Here is an 18701-nt window from a genome sequence, read left to right on the forward strand (position 1 = left end):
CTTCCACTGGACATACCTTATTATTGCTCTTATAATGCTGACATTTAGGATAATTAGTCCTCCTGGGTGTAGACTCATTTGGAATTACTTCTGGAAACAGGACATAGTGTTTTAAGAGAATACTGATAGAAAAAATAATTTAAAAAACCCTTCCCACATGGGCTCTGGAAAAGCTAGTTAACTAATATGTCCTCAAGGTTTAAAAGCATTAAGAACTTGAAATCATCAAGTATTACAAAATCTCTCTGATCTCAAAAGGCTGAGTTTTATATGATTCATATTGATTTGAAGTGAACTAAGGTCAGAACACACTAGATCACTTTACAGGAATTAGCACAGCACTGGAGAGAAACATATATTGAATAGGATGAAGATCAGATAAAGATAAATTAATAGAGCCAGAAGTAGGTGAAGGGCTAACCCCTACCCCTCGTGCCAGTTGGCAAATGTAATGACAATGTGTCACTGTCAAGCCTTCTCCCCTCTCAACTCTCCTGGCAAGAGCCACCAAACAGCCAAAACCAGCAGAGATCAAGGCCTAACCAAATTGGGAATTATCTCTGAGAACATCCTGCCAAATAATTCTCAATACATTCTGCTCAATTTACAAGATTGTACTTCTATAGAAATACTGGGCTGGCCTTGACAACTCTGAAAACTGAGAGAGATGAATCCTACTTTTCACCAACACAGGCACAAAACACAAAGCACTTTGAAACCAGCTATTTGAAAACATGGAACACAGGCAAGTGAAGTAGTTTACGAGGGTATAACCACACACACAAAACACTTAAGATTAGGCTCCAAGACCAGATCAAGATGAACATTTTGAGTAACTGACGGTGTGCGCATGTGATTAATTTGGGCACTAAATTTGTCCACCTTCATGAGGTATAATCCATTCATGTGGCACATGAACTTGGAAGTGTTTGATTTACAGTATACAAATTCATCCCAAGTTACCCCATAACCATTCTCTACTCAAAAGACTAAAGAAATCTCTTTATTTCAAATTTCAGGTAATCAGCTATTTTTGCATAATTGCTTATTATAAATTATTACATAGTTTACTTTTTTCAATTTCACAAAATTATGATGAAACAGCCCACATTATCCAAGACCTTTTTTGGAATATACTAGGCAATTTAAAGTAAAAAACAAGTGCTCACATGAACAAAAGATTTTTCAAAAATTAACAAAAAAAATGACCACTGAAATCTTGTCTGAGTGAACTCTAATGAAAGGCAATCATGGTGCCAGGGTAGGTACTGAAACAACAGTCATTGGCAAAAGATACTACACTGCTGAAGCTTGCCTGGGACCCAGGATTTCCTCTTTAAGGTGACTGTTAGAGTTATTCTCACTATCTCTGCCCCTCTGTGACCCCTGAATCCTTCATACGATTCAGGATCTTCCGGGGTGGGGGGGAGATCAAGAGGAGTAATTAAGACATCCCTCGTACTACTCTAGTTTATAGTTAGGCTTTCCCTTGCAGTGTGGGCAATATAAATCTGAACCTTTCAGGCAGCGGATCGTACATCTCCCATATCCTCAAACAGGCTTTGTTTTGTAAATAGTCTCTAGAGCTCTTTTATTCTTCCTATATGTCTAATGTAAGATTATACTACCTTTTTCTAAAGAAGAATTTGTCAAAGTGAAAACACATATATCAGCTACTATTTCTTTCTGCCCATTATCAATACTCATACAAAAGCATTTCTGCATTTATTTTTACCCAAAATTTGTATGTGTATCAGAGACCCAATGTATATGCGGCACATTCAGCAAGCAGCTGAAACGTTAGAAGAGTTCTTGATTCAAGCAGTAAGCTACAAACAGTACTGCCAACTCATACTTCTATATAATTGCACTTACTCATATTTTTGCTTTCTCTAACATAAAAGGAATGGGAATAAAGTTCATCACAGTCACCTTGTTTAAAGCTACCTATTCACAGGAAACTGTTCTTGAAATCAAAGTCAGCAAGTTACTTGACAATGACAGGATGAAGTAACTAAAAACTTGGCCAATTCTACATAACATTATCAAACCTGAATTGTTCATCCAATCTGGACTTCTGAAGCTTTACCACATAGTCTGTACAGCTAAAATAATTCATCTACCTATACCAAAGTCTGTAGTTCTGCCCAAAATCTGGTCTCCTGTTATCAAAGCCCATGGGATTTATCCAGTGCAGAACCCTAAAGCCTCACTGAAAGGAAATACTTAAATGATAACTTAGAGTTGATTAGTAGAGTAAGCTATTCACCTGTTAACCTTGCTACTGTAGATAAGCAGTAAAAGAATTTCAGTTAAAATTTTGCTTTGTAAGAGGAAGTAAAACACCAAGTTAATCAGATGGCAATGTATCAGGTGATACTATATTGGGAATGTCTATTCAGCAGAGAAACAAAATAACATGACAATCCATTATTACTCACCTCAATAGTAATTGCCTGTGTACCATGGGTATTTTTTATTTTTTAGCATAACCCAAGGCAGAACTTGACTTACTGCTAAATATTAGGATTGAAAACTGATGCATATTTTTTAGTGTCAGTTCTACAGCTTTTTACTGATAGCCGAGTTCTTTAAATCAGGACACAGTAAAAACTGTATTGTACATAAATACATACATATACACCAGCTTTAAATTAACATGCTAAAAATAATCTGAATATATATTTTATATAAACCAACAGTCAACAACTAAATTTTGTTTTTCTTTTTTAAACAGCAGTTACTTTTCCATACAATAAACATTAAAGACCATCTTTTTATTTTTAATCATTAGTGCTTGTAATAAAGCCTTCATAGAAAGAAACTGAGTTTCTGCAAAGGAAAATTTCAAAGTTAATGGGAAATTTAACTCTAAATTTGGCAAAGCATTTGGGAATGTTAATTTAAGCACATCAATAAACCCCAATATAAACAGATTCAAAGATAAGAGGCACAATTCCAAATGCCATTTAATTATTTATAAGCTTAAAATTGAACACATGCTTAAGTGCTTTTCTTAACTAGTACTATTATTAAATGGTTTTACAGTAACTGAGCTGTCTTTTAAAAATGTAGGAAGAAGTTTGATAGTTATTTTACACCTGACCTCTCCAGCATATGCTAAAACTCTTCCTTACTAGGGAAGAATCCTGTAAAAAGCAAGCACACAACTACAACATCACACTGACGTTTGATAGAGGAAGTGTAAACAAAATGAGTAAAACCAACAGAAATTTTTTTTTGGAAGTTTGAATTACAAATCCTCCAAGTCTTGCAAAATCACCAATCCTTGGAAATATTTGTATTATTAAATAAAGACACATCATTCCTGTAGGACAGGTGTAATGATCAAGAGTAGATTTACAGGACACTGCCTTTTGTAGCATTCCTTCCATTGCACTTAAATGGCTTTTAAAATAATCATGAATATGATCATGATATGATCATATCAGCATACAATCATGAATATGAGTGCTTAACCAAAGTGGGACATTTAATTAGAGGGAATCATCTTTTTAACTCTACGGTAATGTAAAACTTGAAAGATAAGCCATCCTTTGGGATACAGACTTACTGAGAGAGGAAGGGGAGAAGAAGAAAAGCACGATTGACCAACTGCGTTACTCTTTGTTCATTAGTTCCTTATTTCCTCTCCTGCTGTTCTCATTTCCCCCCATTTCCTTTCCTGCTGAACTCACTTCTTCCATTTGCTTTCTTGCAGAGTTCACTTTTTCTAACAACAGGAATATGTGTTCTGCAAATTCCCGGACAGCTCCACAGCCACCACTGCTTTTACAAATATAACCAGCAGCCTTCTGAGCAACTGCACAAGCATCAGCAGGAACACCACTCATGCCAGCTTTCTTCAGGCATTCCACATCAGACTCTTCATTTCCTATCGAGAAAGATGACAGACAAGGCAAAAATATCACAGAGGGGAAAAGCTGAGCAAACTCAATATTTTTCTGTGTACATATTAATCTATTTTTTAAAATTTGTATTTTGGCACAATTTTCATCTCAGCAGCTCAAAAGCACTTTGCACGTGTGAGCCAGTTCTCAGAAAAATCTTAGTGATACATATAAATGCTGATGACACTTCACACAATCTTCAGGCAAAAGAATGGTACTTTTAAGAGCAGTAAAATTATTTGAGCCACCGAATAAGCATTTGCAGGACTATGTACTTAAGCTGTCACTGAAATATAGTTTTGTACAGAATCATACAGCTTTCAGTTTTAATTCTGTCCATTTCTTGTTTCCATTTCAGAATATAATCTATACAATATCCATCTGAAATGAACTAGAACCAGTTCAAAATTGTGAGCTGTAACTGTATGCTTGTGTAATATCAAAAGCTTTCCTAAATCTCATTATCATAGAATGGTTTAGGTTGGAAGGGACCTTAAAGATCATCTAGTTCCAACCTCCCTGCCATAGGCAGGGACACCTTCCACTAGACCAGGTTGCTCAAAGCCCCGTGCAACCTGGCCTTGAACACTTCCAGGGTTTGGGCATCCACAACTTCTCTGAGCAACCTGTTCCAGTGCCTCCCCACCGTTATGATGAAGGATTTCTTCCTTACATCTAATCTAAATCTACCCTCTTTCAGCTTAAAGCCATTACCCCTTGTCCTATCACTACATGCCCTTGTAAAAAGTCCCTCTCCAGCTTTCTTGTAGGCCCCCTTGAGGTACTGGTAGGCTGCTATAAGGTCACCCCAGAGCCTTCTCTTCTCCAGGCTGAACCACCCCAACTCTCTCAGCCTATCCTCATAGGAGAGGTGCTCCAGCCCTCCGGTCATCATCATGGCCCTCCTCTGGACTCGCTCCAACAGATCCATGTCCTTCTTATGTTGGGGGCCCCAGAGCTGGATGCAGTACTCCAGGTGGGGTCTCACCAGAGCAGAGTAGAGGGGGAGAACCACCTCCCTCAACCTGCTGGTCACGCTTCTTTTGATGCAGCCCAGGATATGGTTGGCTTTCTCGGCTGCAAGTGCTCACTGCCAGCTCATGTTGAGCTTCTCGTCAAGCAACACACCCAAGTCCTTTTCCTCAGGGCTGCTCTCAATCCATTCTCCACCCAGCCTGTATTTGTGGTTGGGATTGCCCCAACCCACATGCAGGACCTTGCACTTGGCCTTGTTGAGGTTCATGAAGTTATAAAAAACTTCCTTATAAAAAACAGCTGACTTCCCTTACTAAATTAGACACTGATTCATCAATGGCTTGAATATTGAGATTGTATCCTAACAAGCCTTAAAATACGTACCTGATTTGGTGATTGTGTGCTGTAATTTGCACGTCAATCCCCTTAAGTTTAGTGTATTAACAAAGGGCAAAGTGTTTTGAAGCTGAGCAGCACTACGAAGTTTGTATTTGTGTATGCTATATGAAATTTTACTACCAAAAAAAGGAACCAACCTAAGTAAGCAACTTCTTTCCAGCTCAAAACCATGTCTTTTTGCCAGTCCTCCAGGACTTGTAATTTATTTGTTGCACTAACTTTTGCTATACATCCCAGCTGCATGGCTGACAGTGTTTTTGAACAATCCCTTTCAGAGATGAGTCGAACCTGTTAAAATAAAGTTAGAATAAATTCTACATACAAAGAAATAAGACATGTAAGTTGATTTATTAAAAGAACCGTAGAAGTTTTGCTCATAGAAACTCTCTCAGATACCAGAAAAGCATTGATTAACTGGTTTCTTCAATCAAAACTCAGAGCAGAAGTGATAAGCATACAAAACCACATTACAGTCTTGAAGTTGCTTTGGAAAAGTGAAACACCATTCTGTAGGCTTCCCTGAGGGTCAAAAAAGAAATTTACATTTGCCTTTTTAAATACAACGTGTACCAAATAAGATACTGGATATCACAGTACAGTGGCGTGCTGACTATCTAGTGCAATATCATCTAATTAAAACACAGTAGGGAATAAGAATTATCAAGGAAGATTTCTGTAATATTTGAGGAAGTAGAATATTATGAAGTATTTTCTGTGACTCCTCTACCTGATAACATCGTTTTATTTACAGTAGGACTTCAGAGCATCAACAGAACACTTAACAGACTGAAGCACATTAATCTCCAAAAGTTCATTCCAAATTTGAAATTTCAGAAATGATGTACAAGGTAGGCTAAAACCAGAAGATTACTACAGGAGGATTTTTAAAAATCTCAGATACAACCCCTCCAAGTTTTCTGTCCAAGCTGTGGGCAAGCTTATCTCCCCTAATTGCTTTTATATACTTACAAAAAATTGGCACTGATTTTAAGTACAGAATGAACAGCAGTGGTGCACAATGCAAGAGTACATCAACAACATATACTAGAAATACATAAAGTGCAGCACAAAGACCAGAAGTTTTTTAATGAAAGATTCCAAGTCACAGCAAGTATGGAAATGGGCTCCCACAGGCAACAAGCAATTACAAGGTTCCTTCCCCTTTTGCCTCACAGAAAAGGAAGCTGAGGGAGTTCTGAAAAACCTTCTACTCCGTTTCACTGCCCCAGGGCAGCAACAGCTGCATCAAAGTATGTCATGAATGTCTCATCTAACCTGTTATTAAAAAAATCCTACAATAGAAACTCCAAAAATATACCTGGAGAAGTCTACTTGGCGTACAGCTACCTTTGTCTTATCCATGCCTATCTCTGTCTGCAACAGGACTGAGTTAAGGCTCTTTGAAGGCAGCCTGAATCTGTACTTAGTTCTTACCCCCAAAAATTCTTCTTGCTATATCAAAGGCAGCAACACAGACAGAAAATAGCCAGGAGGCTAATTTTACATAAATGCAAGGAAATATTCAGATCAGCAGAATTTAGTAGCAGTATAATAATCAATAATAATAATAACAGTAGCCATGTTACAATCTGTGTTGTTTCAGTTTTTCATTTACACTGAATTCTTACAACTTCAAAGCACGTAAGTTATGTTTAAAACAAATATGCAGACAAAAGTGTTTGGGGGTTGATTTCTCCTCTTTGCAACAATCATGGGTGAACTAGGATGAACCAAGTAATTTGCCTGGGTATTTCTTCCTCTTCTATAGCCAAGAGGTAACAACATAACCCTGCTTGGTAAAGCTGGCTTCTAATTAATGAGTGTCTAGACTACACAGAACACTATGATTGGTGCTAGCAAAACACCATAAAAATTTCTTCCCACATTTTTCCAGGACAAAAAGAGAAAGATGCTACAGCTACTATGAATGAGATTGAGAACTTTCTCAAAACACTATTTTCCTCTAAGAGATCCAAGAACAACATTTGTCCCAACCCTGAACCAATGTATTACGCTGCTTGATCACAAGTACTCTGAAGAAACCTCAACTTATATGCTGCAAGGTTTTAGAATCTTTTAATGTTCAGGTTACATCAGAAATAAAGCCTTACACTTCAGAACAACACTTACCTGGATTCCTCTTTTCTTTAATAGATCGATACCAACAATATCTCTATAATCGTAGGAGACCATTTCCTTCTGATCTTCTGTCACATAAATTCGACCATTTGTCAGGCATCCATCAATACTGCAAACCAATAGCTTCACCTCTTTTAATGGCTCTTTGCCAAAATATCCAAAGCTAGACAAAGAAGTTATCTTTTTAGGATGGAAGTTTTTGCACTCTCCAAAACCAAACATTTCAAACACAATTGTGATCTTCAGACAGAAGATCAGCTTTGAAATTTTTTTCTCATGTCTTTTCTCATCATCTTCACTCTCCAACTATATCCTTCCTCTTCAAAGAAAAAACCAGAATGATCCAAAAGACAGCTCAGTTATGCTCTCCATTTAAAAATTAGGATGAGATTTATTTCCTTAGCATAAGAGGTTATGTTCTGTAGCATTTATTTGGGGCAAAACCAAAATGGAGTAAAGGATGAGAAAGGCACAGAAAACATATTCCATTTCCACCCATTATTTCCTTAGAGAGGTGCAGAGTAGCTACACAGAAAAGGCAGCTGGCAAGATGTAATCAGCTTATGCCTTCTACATGAACACTCTCAGTCGTGTACATCAGTAAATGTGGTCCAGACCATAGAAGCCTAGGACAACTCAGCTGGAAAAGCCAGAGATGACGCTAACACATTGCTATATTATAGTGAGGCTTAGACTTTTTCCCAAGCTGAATTTAAAAAAAAAAAAGCAACCACAATATAGCAAAGATAATTCAGGTTGTATCAACAGAGACAGGAAAAAGTGATGGGCATAAATCAAGTTGTCCAATTACCTTTGATCTTGATTACTTACATTATGAAATCACATGACCATATTTTGAAACAATAAGCAATATCAAAGAAATAAATGAATAAAAAGTGTTTACCTCAATACTCTCTGCTCCGCAATAGGCCAATCAATGTCTATATCAATATCCACACTGTGCTCTGCACGCATTTCATAGTAGGCCATTTTACCACCCTAAATAAAATAGAACCTATTAAAATTTTCTGTTTGGGTTAATACAAATACAAAACTGTACAATTTAGTACCATGTAATGAAAGCTAAGTCTCTGGTTACACAGTGGTCACAGTAGCTTAAATATAAGTGAACCATCAATAACAATGTTCTGCCAGTGACACAGAACCAAGCATTTGAAACAACTTTGTATAGGCAATGATTAATAAGTATTTTCATTTTACAACTAGAGAAAGCATGCGAGAAAGCATGCAAGAAATATGTTATGCATTATAGTCATTACGTCACACTGATTTCACTAGGTCTTTTTATACAGTAAAATCATAATACCTTTAGCATTTACTTAGTAAGAGTATGCTTATTTTTTGTTGCTATGCTATCTACACAAAGACTTACTTTCAATTGGAAAAATATCTGCCACACCCCAATGTAATTAAAAAACTAAAAGCCCTGATCCTCAGAGGGCCCAACCTTCATAAAATGTAGAATTCAGCACAATTGTACTATCCAGATCAATGCCTGCAAGTCCACACAGCACTAGCTGGCACTGCATGGGTCTGTGCAAAATATAGTGTGCTATATGTGCTAGCATATCTCTGCATTAGTGAGGTATCTGGAAAAGAGAGAAATAAGAACCTGGTATTCTTGACATATCTAGTAAGGTATTCCCATTAGAAATATGGAAATATCTACATTGGGCTTTTTTTCAATTTTTCTGACAAATATAGGAAATTGTCTGTAAGTTGGAGAACTTGTCTTGCATGAGAAAACTAAGAGACTATACTTGTAGACAAACAAAATGAAAGCTGAAGTAAATACATTTGTTCTGCATTACTACACTGGGATGTAAACATCAGGAAAGGGAAAAAGACTGTTTAAGTTACAGTACAAAATTGGCATAAGACTACATTGGCTAAGAATACAAGTTTATAGATTATATGAGAAGCCTATGACACTGCATGAAGGTCAGTTTCACAGCCTTAGTAATGCTAGAATTAATTATAAGATATGCACTTACATCCTGGCGAACTGATGTGAAACTCAGTATTGTACTGTTTTAGACTTATAGCTATATACTGCTCAGCATTATTTGAATACATTCATTTGCTGTGGAGGATGCTGTTACTAGAACAGCCCTAGCTACAGCTACCCCTGTTAAGTTACACATAATAAGCAAACTGTCCTGAGGTCAAAGTGCTGTTACTTCATACTGACTGCATCAGAAACAGAAATACATTATTGAATTCAGAACTCTCTATAACAAGATTAAAAGTTGTATTATTCTAAAGAGCATGAAAAACAGAAGCACTAACCTGCAAGTAGCCTTTCTCAATCAAATGTCTCTTGGCAAAATAAAATGAGCCATTTTCATACAGCTCCCCAGGCCAATCTTGCCTCCGATACCGTTTTGCTGGATTCAGGTTTTGGGGCTCTGTCATCTTGTTTTCTGTTAACAGAGAAAAATAACAAAGTAAGTTGTCCAGAATCCCTGTTCAGAGTCACTTAGTTTCATTAAATAGCTTTCTGTTGAAAAAATTAAGGACACAATTCAGTCACCAACTTCTTTCGTTATTGCCTCTCGTTGCTTAGCTTTATAAAGAATCACTGAATTGCTTGCTCTTTCTTGGAACTGTGGATAACAAACTGGAGGACTGCCCTGCATTTCTAGCAGAGGAAAAGGAAATTTTTCATTCCAACTTAAAAAAAACTACAAACCTGGTTACTAAAAGGAGTAGAGGGGACATTCTTCTAGACTGTCCTTGCCAACGTGAAAGAAATACTATACTCTTTCTGTACTCTATCTCCTAGCACACGACAGAAGGGATTTAACATGCAGTGAGGGTAAACACAGAAAAAGCATTCAGCTACCTACACCTAAAACCAGGAATGCCCTGAATGAACTCCAAGAGCCAAGAGGACCAACCTGAAATCTGGAAGGTGAAAAAAGAGCATATGAGAAGAAATTCTGCCTGTGAAAACATCTTGGCGCTTCCCCAAAATACTTCCTGTCTAAGGATACACACTATATTATCTTTCCATAAGTGGTTTAATCAGTGTCCACAAATAAACAAACAAGTGTCTTTGAACAAACATGATCCCACAAGATCCCATATTGTTATGAATGCCAGTAGTGCACGCAGCAGAAACTGAACCAGGGACCAGAGACTTCTGTCCTTACACCACCCAAATTCACATGCACAAAGCAGCTAAAATTCGCCAAGTCTCATGATCTAGCAACCATGAAAAAGCTAGAGGGCATTCTCAAACACCCAAAACATCCGGAGGCTTTAGTATATATACACACCTTGTATTTCATAAATACACTAGAGCTTTGTGCTCAATGAAGTAAACATTTCCAGTCAGAGAGCGACACCTTTCTCTTTCAGGGTGCATCAATACTAAACCTTAATGCAGAAGGAACAATAGAAATACAGAGGAGAAGATATAAAATTCTTTTAACATAATCAGGACTTTAAAGCCATCTGAAAAAAAAAAAAAAGAGTACAATACAAACTGTATAATGCTCCTGCGAATTACTGTCACCTGAAACACCACACTCCTGAAAGGCCATTTGCTTTTACCCTTAAGCGGCTAATGTTTGCACGAAGCGTTACCTGTTCTCCTCGCACATACTCCTTGCAATTGAATGATTCTTTATCTCTCGCCACATTAAAAGACTTTAGATGTTGTTTTATACTAAAGAATTATTTGCTCTTTTAGGTAGGCCTTGAGGCTTTTTTATTTTAATAACATATCTATAGAGACTGAGTGGCACACAATCACTTCAAAAAACCACACGGTACATCCAAATGAGATTTAGTCTTTCACAGATGTCCATTCTAGTATCTCAAGATGTGAAGTAGACTTTCACTTGGTTGCCTAAAGTGCAATTCACAGAACCCTAAACTGCCATCCACGATTTCGATAGTCCTCTTATACTTTACAAACAAACTCTGTCACGTTATTTCTCCTCTTATGAGCAACAATAAGAACGTTTAAGTCATCTGTTTATTCTAAACAAAGGCCTAACTTTTATTTCAACTTATCTCTAATATCAATCTTCATTTATTTTGCATGCTCTTTTACAGCATGATGCTTTGTAAACTCATATAAAATGCTTCAGATTAATTATTTTTCATCTCAACAGAATAATTGTAATGTCTGAGTAACACATAAATTTTTTAAAAATAAAAATTAATGATGTGGCAGTATCTGCACTAACCATTTTGAGAAAAAGAAGCAAACCTTTCTGCTTTAATCACAGAAACAAAACCAACAGAGATAACGTGTGGAATAGTTCTTTATCCAAGGACAAAAGGTAATTCTACAGCTACAAGAAGATACAATCTTTATTTGTAAATAAAGAGTTCAGTCTTTAGTCATCTTGGCAACTGTAGCTGAGAGGCGTATTTTCTCGGGGAAAAATAGTCATATTCTTCCGTATGAGCTAATTAACATGAGTTCAACCCTCATGACTCAAAGGCAGTTTGCAATTTGACATAAATCAGCAGCCAAATTAGCAGGCTGAAACAAACCCTAGACTAAGAGGTTGCCATCCCATCTTCACTAAGACTTACCTCACATTATTTGTCATTTGTTAGCTACTGCATAGTAAGAACAAACACTTTCCTAGTTAAGACAGGACTTCAGTGTCAAGTTTACATATGCATGAATACCCCTCAAGCAGAAGTTAATATGTAAAGTTTTTGGGAGCTATATTTTGAGCCTAGACAAGTTAATAACATTTTTATTTTCAATACCTTATCACTTCTACAAAACAATTACAGAAAGGCTGAACAATGATCAGTAATAACAAAACAGCACTACTTAAAAGCAATTTCTAAGCCATCTCACATCTCTCCAAGAACTCAGCCCCTACCTCTGATATCACTCGCTAATGTATATACCATGGGTATGAAACTAAACCATTTGAAAAAAATACTGATTAAGTATAACCATAACCAGAAACAGCTAAATATTACCTCCTTTTTTTACCTCACTCCATCTAAATTGATGCCGTCTCACAACAGAGAAGACAGAATCAAACCCCTCCTTCTGGATCAGATCTGCCACTTTTATAAGATCACTGGGATGTAAACAGGGAGATGTTGCTTGTATATTTCCTACAATATCAACCTCTAAAAGAAAAATAAACAAACATTTAGGAAACAATATTTTTACTACACACAACTGCAAACTGTGGTACAAGTGGATGCCACAAAAAAAGGAGAATGTTTCTAGCTTTTATTTACTAAAGGTTTTATTTTTTTTTCTAAATAATAAATGGCTTTACTTATTTTTCTAAATAAGTGCATGATCCCTCTGGGGCCACAACATAAAAGCTCAGCATAGTTCATTACTGATTTACCATGATGATGATTAAGAAACTCTCTGATAGCTTCTAGAGAAGTTGAGGAGTCTTGAGATACTTCAGGGCTTCTGCGATGAACTTGAGCGCCAAACTGCTTTGCAACCTTCTCAATTTCATCATGGTCTGTAGAAACCCATACACTGTTGGCAGACAGTGACAGAAATTAATATAAAGATTAAATCCCAGCATTGTTGACTTGCCTGACAACACCCTGGCTTATATATGTACTACACCTTGCAAGGAAAGGAACTAGTTCTTATATTTGCGTTAGTAAAGGTATCCCTGTCAGCCCAACAAGCAACTTTTAACAATAGGGATAAACCACACATACTCACTAGATTGTAAAATCTCAAGCCTGGGTTGCACTTCAATTTAATACTGTAGAGTGCTTGATCTACCGCATATGTAGGAAGCTTAAGCAACATAAAATTCAGAAGTGTTACCAGAAAAATCCAGTGTCAGCACGCCACAATTTGTTAGGCATGCTAACAGATCAATGAATTGTGAATGGGTTGAATGAGGCATTCAAAATCACTTAAGAGCTCAGAAACAAGGCTGACAACAAGTAAAACTGCCACACAGTGAGAAGATCACCTTATTCTGCAAGTGTTTTACAATGTGTTAATTAGGTTCCATACAATCCCAGAGAAGGAGCTGTTCAAGTTACAATCACATATGTTTTCGCACAGAAAACCTTTAATACTGGTACAGAAAGATTGTGATTGTTCAGAGATAATAAACATTACAAAAGGAAAGGCTAAGTCTGAGTATTATGTGATGATAAACACTGGCTGAGCATTGTGAGGCCATTGCTGCCATCATTGTGACAAAAAAGCATGTGAGATACAAAAACAAAAATTATGAAAAAATAACCCTTTTCACACCGGCATTCTCAATGCACTGTACATAGCAAATTGTGCTTTAGTTAAGTTTTTTCATCTAAAGACATCATGGGATCATCAGAATTAAAATATAGCTGCCAACATCAAGTCACACCCATGTGACCAAATGCAGAAGAGGTATTTTCCATAAACTGCTTCAGGCTGTTTAACATACATACCTGTTAAATATACACTCCCCATTCAGCTAACAGAGTTTTGTTGTGTAACCTGTAACCTGTCAGCACAGCTGTTTCAAAGAGGACTAGAAAACCTAGTGCACTTCCATCTAATGCACCTGTTATGCCTCAAAGTTAGGCTACATAACCCTAACTGGCTTCCTGTTGGGCAAATTCAAATGCCAAATAGAAAACAAGGTCACTCAAAACACCATATCCACCACAGGTCATTAAGCATTATCGATTCACATGCATTAAATAATTATCAGTAATCTAGGTCAGAGACATTTTTGACTGCTTTGTTATTAAAAATAAAACCAAGTCAGTGATAATTCCACTACTTTTCAGATACAGTAAAAAAAGATTTTCCAGAATAGATAATGGTACAGCAGCTATGAGATACGGAAGGCTTGTGCTTACTTCCAGCTCTGAATCTAGCTGGGCTACATTTCTACTTGACAACTTCAAGTCACTACTCTGAACAAAATGCAGTAGGTTTGCACTGGGAACTTGCACCTAGGTATGCTACATACCAAGTGCATCCTAACTATACACTGGTTTTAATTAAGTTTATCAGCAAGTGTGTAGAAAATTCTCAGTTTTGTTCTGGTGGAACAAAGAAATTTGCAATTCCCATATTCTTAACACTAACAACATACTTGTTTCTATCTTGCTCTAATTATTGCTACCAAAGTTCCATGCACTTTGCCACAAACTGAGCTTCTGTGTCACATGGGACACAGATCTGTGGGTTGTGGGCTCCCTGATACAAGAAAGCAAAACTGGAGCAAGCCCAGCAGAGAGCCAGCACGACACCTGGGGCCTGGCAGCACATGCATGCCAGGAGAGGCTGAAAGAGCTGTTGTGATTCAGTCTTACAAAGGGAAGGCAAAGGGGGCAACTTTATTGCTGCCTTCAAGTACCTAGCAGGCAGGTAGAGAGAAAACAGAGACACTTTTCCTGGACATGCGCAGTAAGAGGACACAGACACGTACTGTGAGAACAGGAGTGCCAATTAGATATCACAAAACCATTTTTCACCATAAGGTCTATCAATCCCTGGAACCAGTGCCTGGGAAGGCTGTGGGGTCTCCATCCTTGGAGATGCCCAAGGTCAGCTGTGCGCAACCCTAACCAGCCCAGCTTTGCGCAGCGGGTGGGACCAGACAACCACCAACCGAAGTTACCCTGTGATTCAGTGATTCACAGGAGATTAGCGACAGACTGGCAGTTTCATTTAATGCAGCCGTCTTAATAAAGTAAAACCGACAGCGCTTACTAGCAAACATCATCAACTAGTGGCTCCCAACCACGAACCAGAACAACTTCAATTTCAAATTCCCATGTTGACTTTGATTCCTTCATTCCTTTGCAGCTCACCCTCACCAGGAAGGGACAGCAGAGTTCATGGCGGGGTGCAGCCTGCTGGCCCTGCACCACGCCCCGCCCTGCCTGATCCTTAACCTGGTGCCACGTCAACGTCACCCCTTCTCTTCAGTGAGGATCTCCTACTACACACCTGCCTCATTCACGAACCCGAAGGAGCGGTTTCAGCGAGGCTAAAGACGCCCCGGGGCAGAGCGGCCTCCCCACCCTAAGGGCCTGCCGCTAGCAGTTCAGCCGGGACTCCGGCGCCAAGGCGCGGAGCCCGTCAGGGAGAAGCCAAGCTGGGAAGGGAGGGCTGCCCCGGGAGCCTGCTGCGGGCAGGGGCCGCTCCCCCCACCGGGGCCCCTCGGCACCCCCGTCCCGGGCTGGGACCCCGCTCCGCTCCCCGCTGCCCCAGCCCCGGGCTGCGCGCCCACCCTCCCGCCGGGGGCAGGAGAGGCGACGGGGGAGAAGGCGCATGCGCACCTGTGGAAGACGCCGGCGTCGCTGGCGGCGCGCAGCACCCAGCCGATGAGCGGCACCCCCGCCAGCAGCTTGATGTTCTTCAGCGGGATCCCCTTGCTGCCGCCGCGCGCCAGCACCAGCGCGGCCAGGTGGGCACGCGGCCGCCCCTCGCCCGCCGGCAGGGCACGCGAGCCCCCCGCGCCCGCCTCCATGCCGCGCTCCTCTCCTCACCCCCGCCCGCCGGCCCACGCCCCCGCCACTGACTGCCACGCGCCCACCCCTACGCCGAACGTGCATGCTGGGAAGTGTAGTCCTCCTCCGGGGCGGGGCGCCGGCCCTGCCGCGCCTGCGTGCAGGAAGGGGGCGGGCACGCGGGGCGGGAGGCCGGTGAGGGGGCGTGGCGGCCGGCGGGGTTTGAGGGCCGGGGCGGCTCTCCGGGGGTGGGGGTCTAGCGGCCAGGACCCCTCAGTCTGGGGGAGGTGGGGGTGAGGCGCCCATCCTCCTGCTTGTGAAGAGAGGGTGCGGTACCCCTTTTTGCCACCCCGCAAAGCCCTGTCCTGGGCGGGGAAGCAGGCGCCCAGCGCCTCCACAGGTAACGCTTTACAGGCGGGATGGAGGGTCCCTAGCGCCCTGCGGTATGAGAGTGGCCCGGGATCTCTCTTTAACGCTTTACGCACGTAAAAAAAAAAAAAAATAAAAGCTACTCAGAGGCGTGGCTGCGTTTCCTGTCGGCACGTATGACGTGGCTGTAAGGTGGTTAGCTCTGGTACTGGAAAGGCCCCGCAGCGGGGAGCTGAGCATGCACTGCAGCCCGTGTCTGCAGAGCTGCACAAGCACCGGGCGAGCGGGTTCGGTGGTTCTTTCGTTAGCCACCAGCGTAAACCCTGACAGTTCGGTGGCTCCTCCTGGGTCATGCCCTTCCCGCGGGAGGAGTCCCGGCAGGGGGCAGAGTGGTCACACCGGAGCCCTTGCGCGCGGGAAGCCTTCCCTCACTCCGCTCTCCTGCCTTCCACCTCCCAAAAAGTGTATTAAAGCGTAAAACCAGCCCATGGTAAGTTGGACGAACTTACCTATAGAAACCCGGTGGATAAAATAAAGTAATATACTGCCAATAAAGGCCGCACAGGAATTTGGGGTTTAATGTAATGTGGAAAATGGAAAGTAGAGGCCATTGAACAGCATCATAAAGTCACTCCTGGAGCCTCAGGGTCTCAGTCCATGACAGAAACCTATCCCATGCAGTTCACTGAAGTCGTCCTCGGGTTATTTAAGATCTGCTGCGGAGCAGAAGGACTTCATCTACCGCTGCCAAAGGAAACGCTCCCAGTTATATTCGGCTGTAGGCAGGCGTTTAAGAATAATGGTTAGGGGGTTTGGTTTTTCTTTCTGAAGTGGACATCTGTTCAAAGAAACGCAGCAGAGATAGACAGCTTGCTCTTCTACCATGCAGATCAAGGCAGCACCTTCCAGGCCTCTTTTTTTTTTCCAATGAGATTGAAACTAGTAGCTATAAGCTGCTAAGTACCGTATTTCCTGCAAGTCACTTACCATGCACTTAATTTTGAAATTGTTTTAACTCTAGAGTTTCAAGCCTTTGTCACATCTAAGTTCCTACCTGTTTAGCACTACGCTTCTGTCAGAGGTTGCTGTGCCTACAACAGACCGCATTCAGCAAAGCGTGTGCCTGAACAAGATTGACTTCAGTGCAAAGTCTGGTGGTCTTGCTGAGGGCTGCCAACTCAGGAATCTCCAGGATGGTCTAAAGAAAAGTGTTGTCAGTGCTAACTTTGTAACCCGGCACAATTACTTTGCTAGATCCTACCTGTCACCCCTTTTAGACATAGCTGTAACAAAGAGGAATATCAAATGCCTGCCAGACTTCTGAAAAAACACAACGGCTACAGGGTGCACTTCTGCTGCAAACAAAGGTCCTTTTTGTTGAGAAGAAAGATACAAGTCCTTCTGAGGTCAGTTTTATGGACTGACTTTTACTCTAAATCATATGATTTTGTGCAGTTCTCCGCGAAATTCCTTTAAAGTAGCCAGAGGTGGCACCTTTATAGTGTATTATGTTACAAAGAAAATATACAGGACTTTAACAATGAAAGAATGATAAATCGTATGCTGTATTAAATCTTTTTCAGAGTTTCTTAGATAATTGTTGCAATATTCAAAATACCTACCTGTTAAGTAGAAATGGGTTAAAAACATCTGTATGTTCGTTCATCACATTATGAAAACTGGATGATTTATCAGTAATAATATTTCAGCTACATAATTCAGATCAGTGCTTTCTCATAGTCCAGAAATATCCCAAGCAGGGACCTGAGTCTGCATTCAACTTTCATTGACAGAGAAAAGAAATGACATTAGAAATGACATCTGTGCATAATTAAAACCTGTTTTGTTTTTTTTTTCTCTTCACATCAAAAGCAAATCTTTCACTCATAGGGCTGAAATGGTCCTCAAGCAAGTACCTTAAATACCTTTGTCCTTCTTCATAGACAGGTATCTAACCCTGTCCTAAAGACTAGCAGTAATGTTGACTGCATAACCTGTCCGGGCAATCTAGAGATTCATATGATAGCAAAGCTTTTCCTAATCTTTACTGAATCTTCTTTTCTGTAATGTAAGTCCATTAATTCCTGTCTTACCCAAAACAGATCTAGCGAATAAATTATTTCCTATCTTTCTTCAGCAGGCATATGCATATTTGAAAACAGGCACCATCTCAACTCTTAGACTTTTCCTTTTCAGGATCATTAGTTCAGTCTTTCTCCTAGTTCAAATCTTCCAGACTTCCGATCATCACCATTATTCTCCTCTGGACTGCTTATAATGTAGTACCTAAAATTAAACAGAATATTGGAAGTGAGCAAAACAGAAGGATTACTACTTCGCATACCTTGAAGGTTGTACTCTCATTTATACATCTCTGTATAATTTACCTTTTCTTGCATAATATTGGCATAATTCAGCCAGTGGTTCACTAAGAGCTAAGATTTGTTTCTGCAAGAGCTG

At 40.1% G+C, this 18701-nt stretch overlaps 1 protein-coding gene across 1 annotated transcript; it reads right to left on the reverse strand.

The window, feature by feature from the left end:
* Positions 1 to 1049: 1049 nt before the first annotated feature.
* CMAS (cytidine monophosphate N-acetylneuraminic acid synthetase) lies at positions 1050 to 15892 on the reverse strand. The gene is made up of 8 exons (XM_059816717.1): positions 15702 to 15892; positions 12791 to 12933; positions 12405 to 12560; positions 9735 to 9868; positions 8329 to 8423; positions 7416 to 7587; positions 5423 to 5573; positions 1050 to 3895 (listed from the first exon to the last, which is right to left on the reverse strand). Exons 1-8 carry the CDS (start codon positions 15890 to 15892, stop codon positions 3621 to 3623), a joined length of 1317 nt encoding a protein of 438 aa, XP_059672700.1. The 3' UTR covers positions 1050 to 3620.
* Between the last annotated feature and the right edge of the window lie 2809 nt (positions 15893 to 18701).

The sequence above is a fragment of the Gavia stellata genome, chromosome 4, assembly GCF_030936135.1.
Source record: "Gavia stellata isolate bGavSte3 chromosome 4, bGavSte3.hap2, whole genome shotgun sequence".
In the NCBI taxonomy this organism is placed as follows: Eukaryota; Metazoa; Chordata; class Aves; order Gaviiformes; family Gaviidae; genus Gavia; species Gavia stellata.

Excerpts from the sequence above, each read along its gene's own strand:
- CMAS (XM_059816717.1), bottom strand. The coding sequence starts at position 15,892 with ATGGAGGCGGGCGCGGGGGGCTCGCGTGCCCTGCCGGCGGGCGAGGGG. Across the intron at positions 9,869-12,404 it reads GAGTGAGGTAAAAAAAGGAG|AAAACAAGATGACAGAGCCC; the intron begins GTAATATTTAGC and ends CTCTGTTAACAG. Across the intron at positions 7,588-8,328 it reads GCGGAGCAGAGAGTATTGAG|CTTTGGATATTTTGGCAAAG; the intron begins GTAAACACTTTT and ends TTCTTTGTCTAG.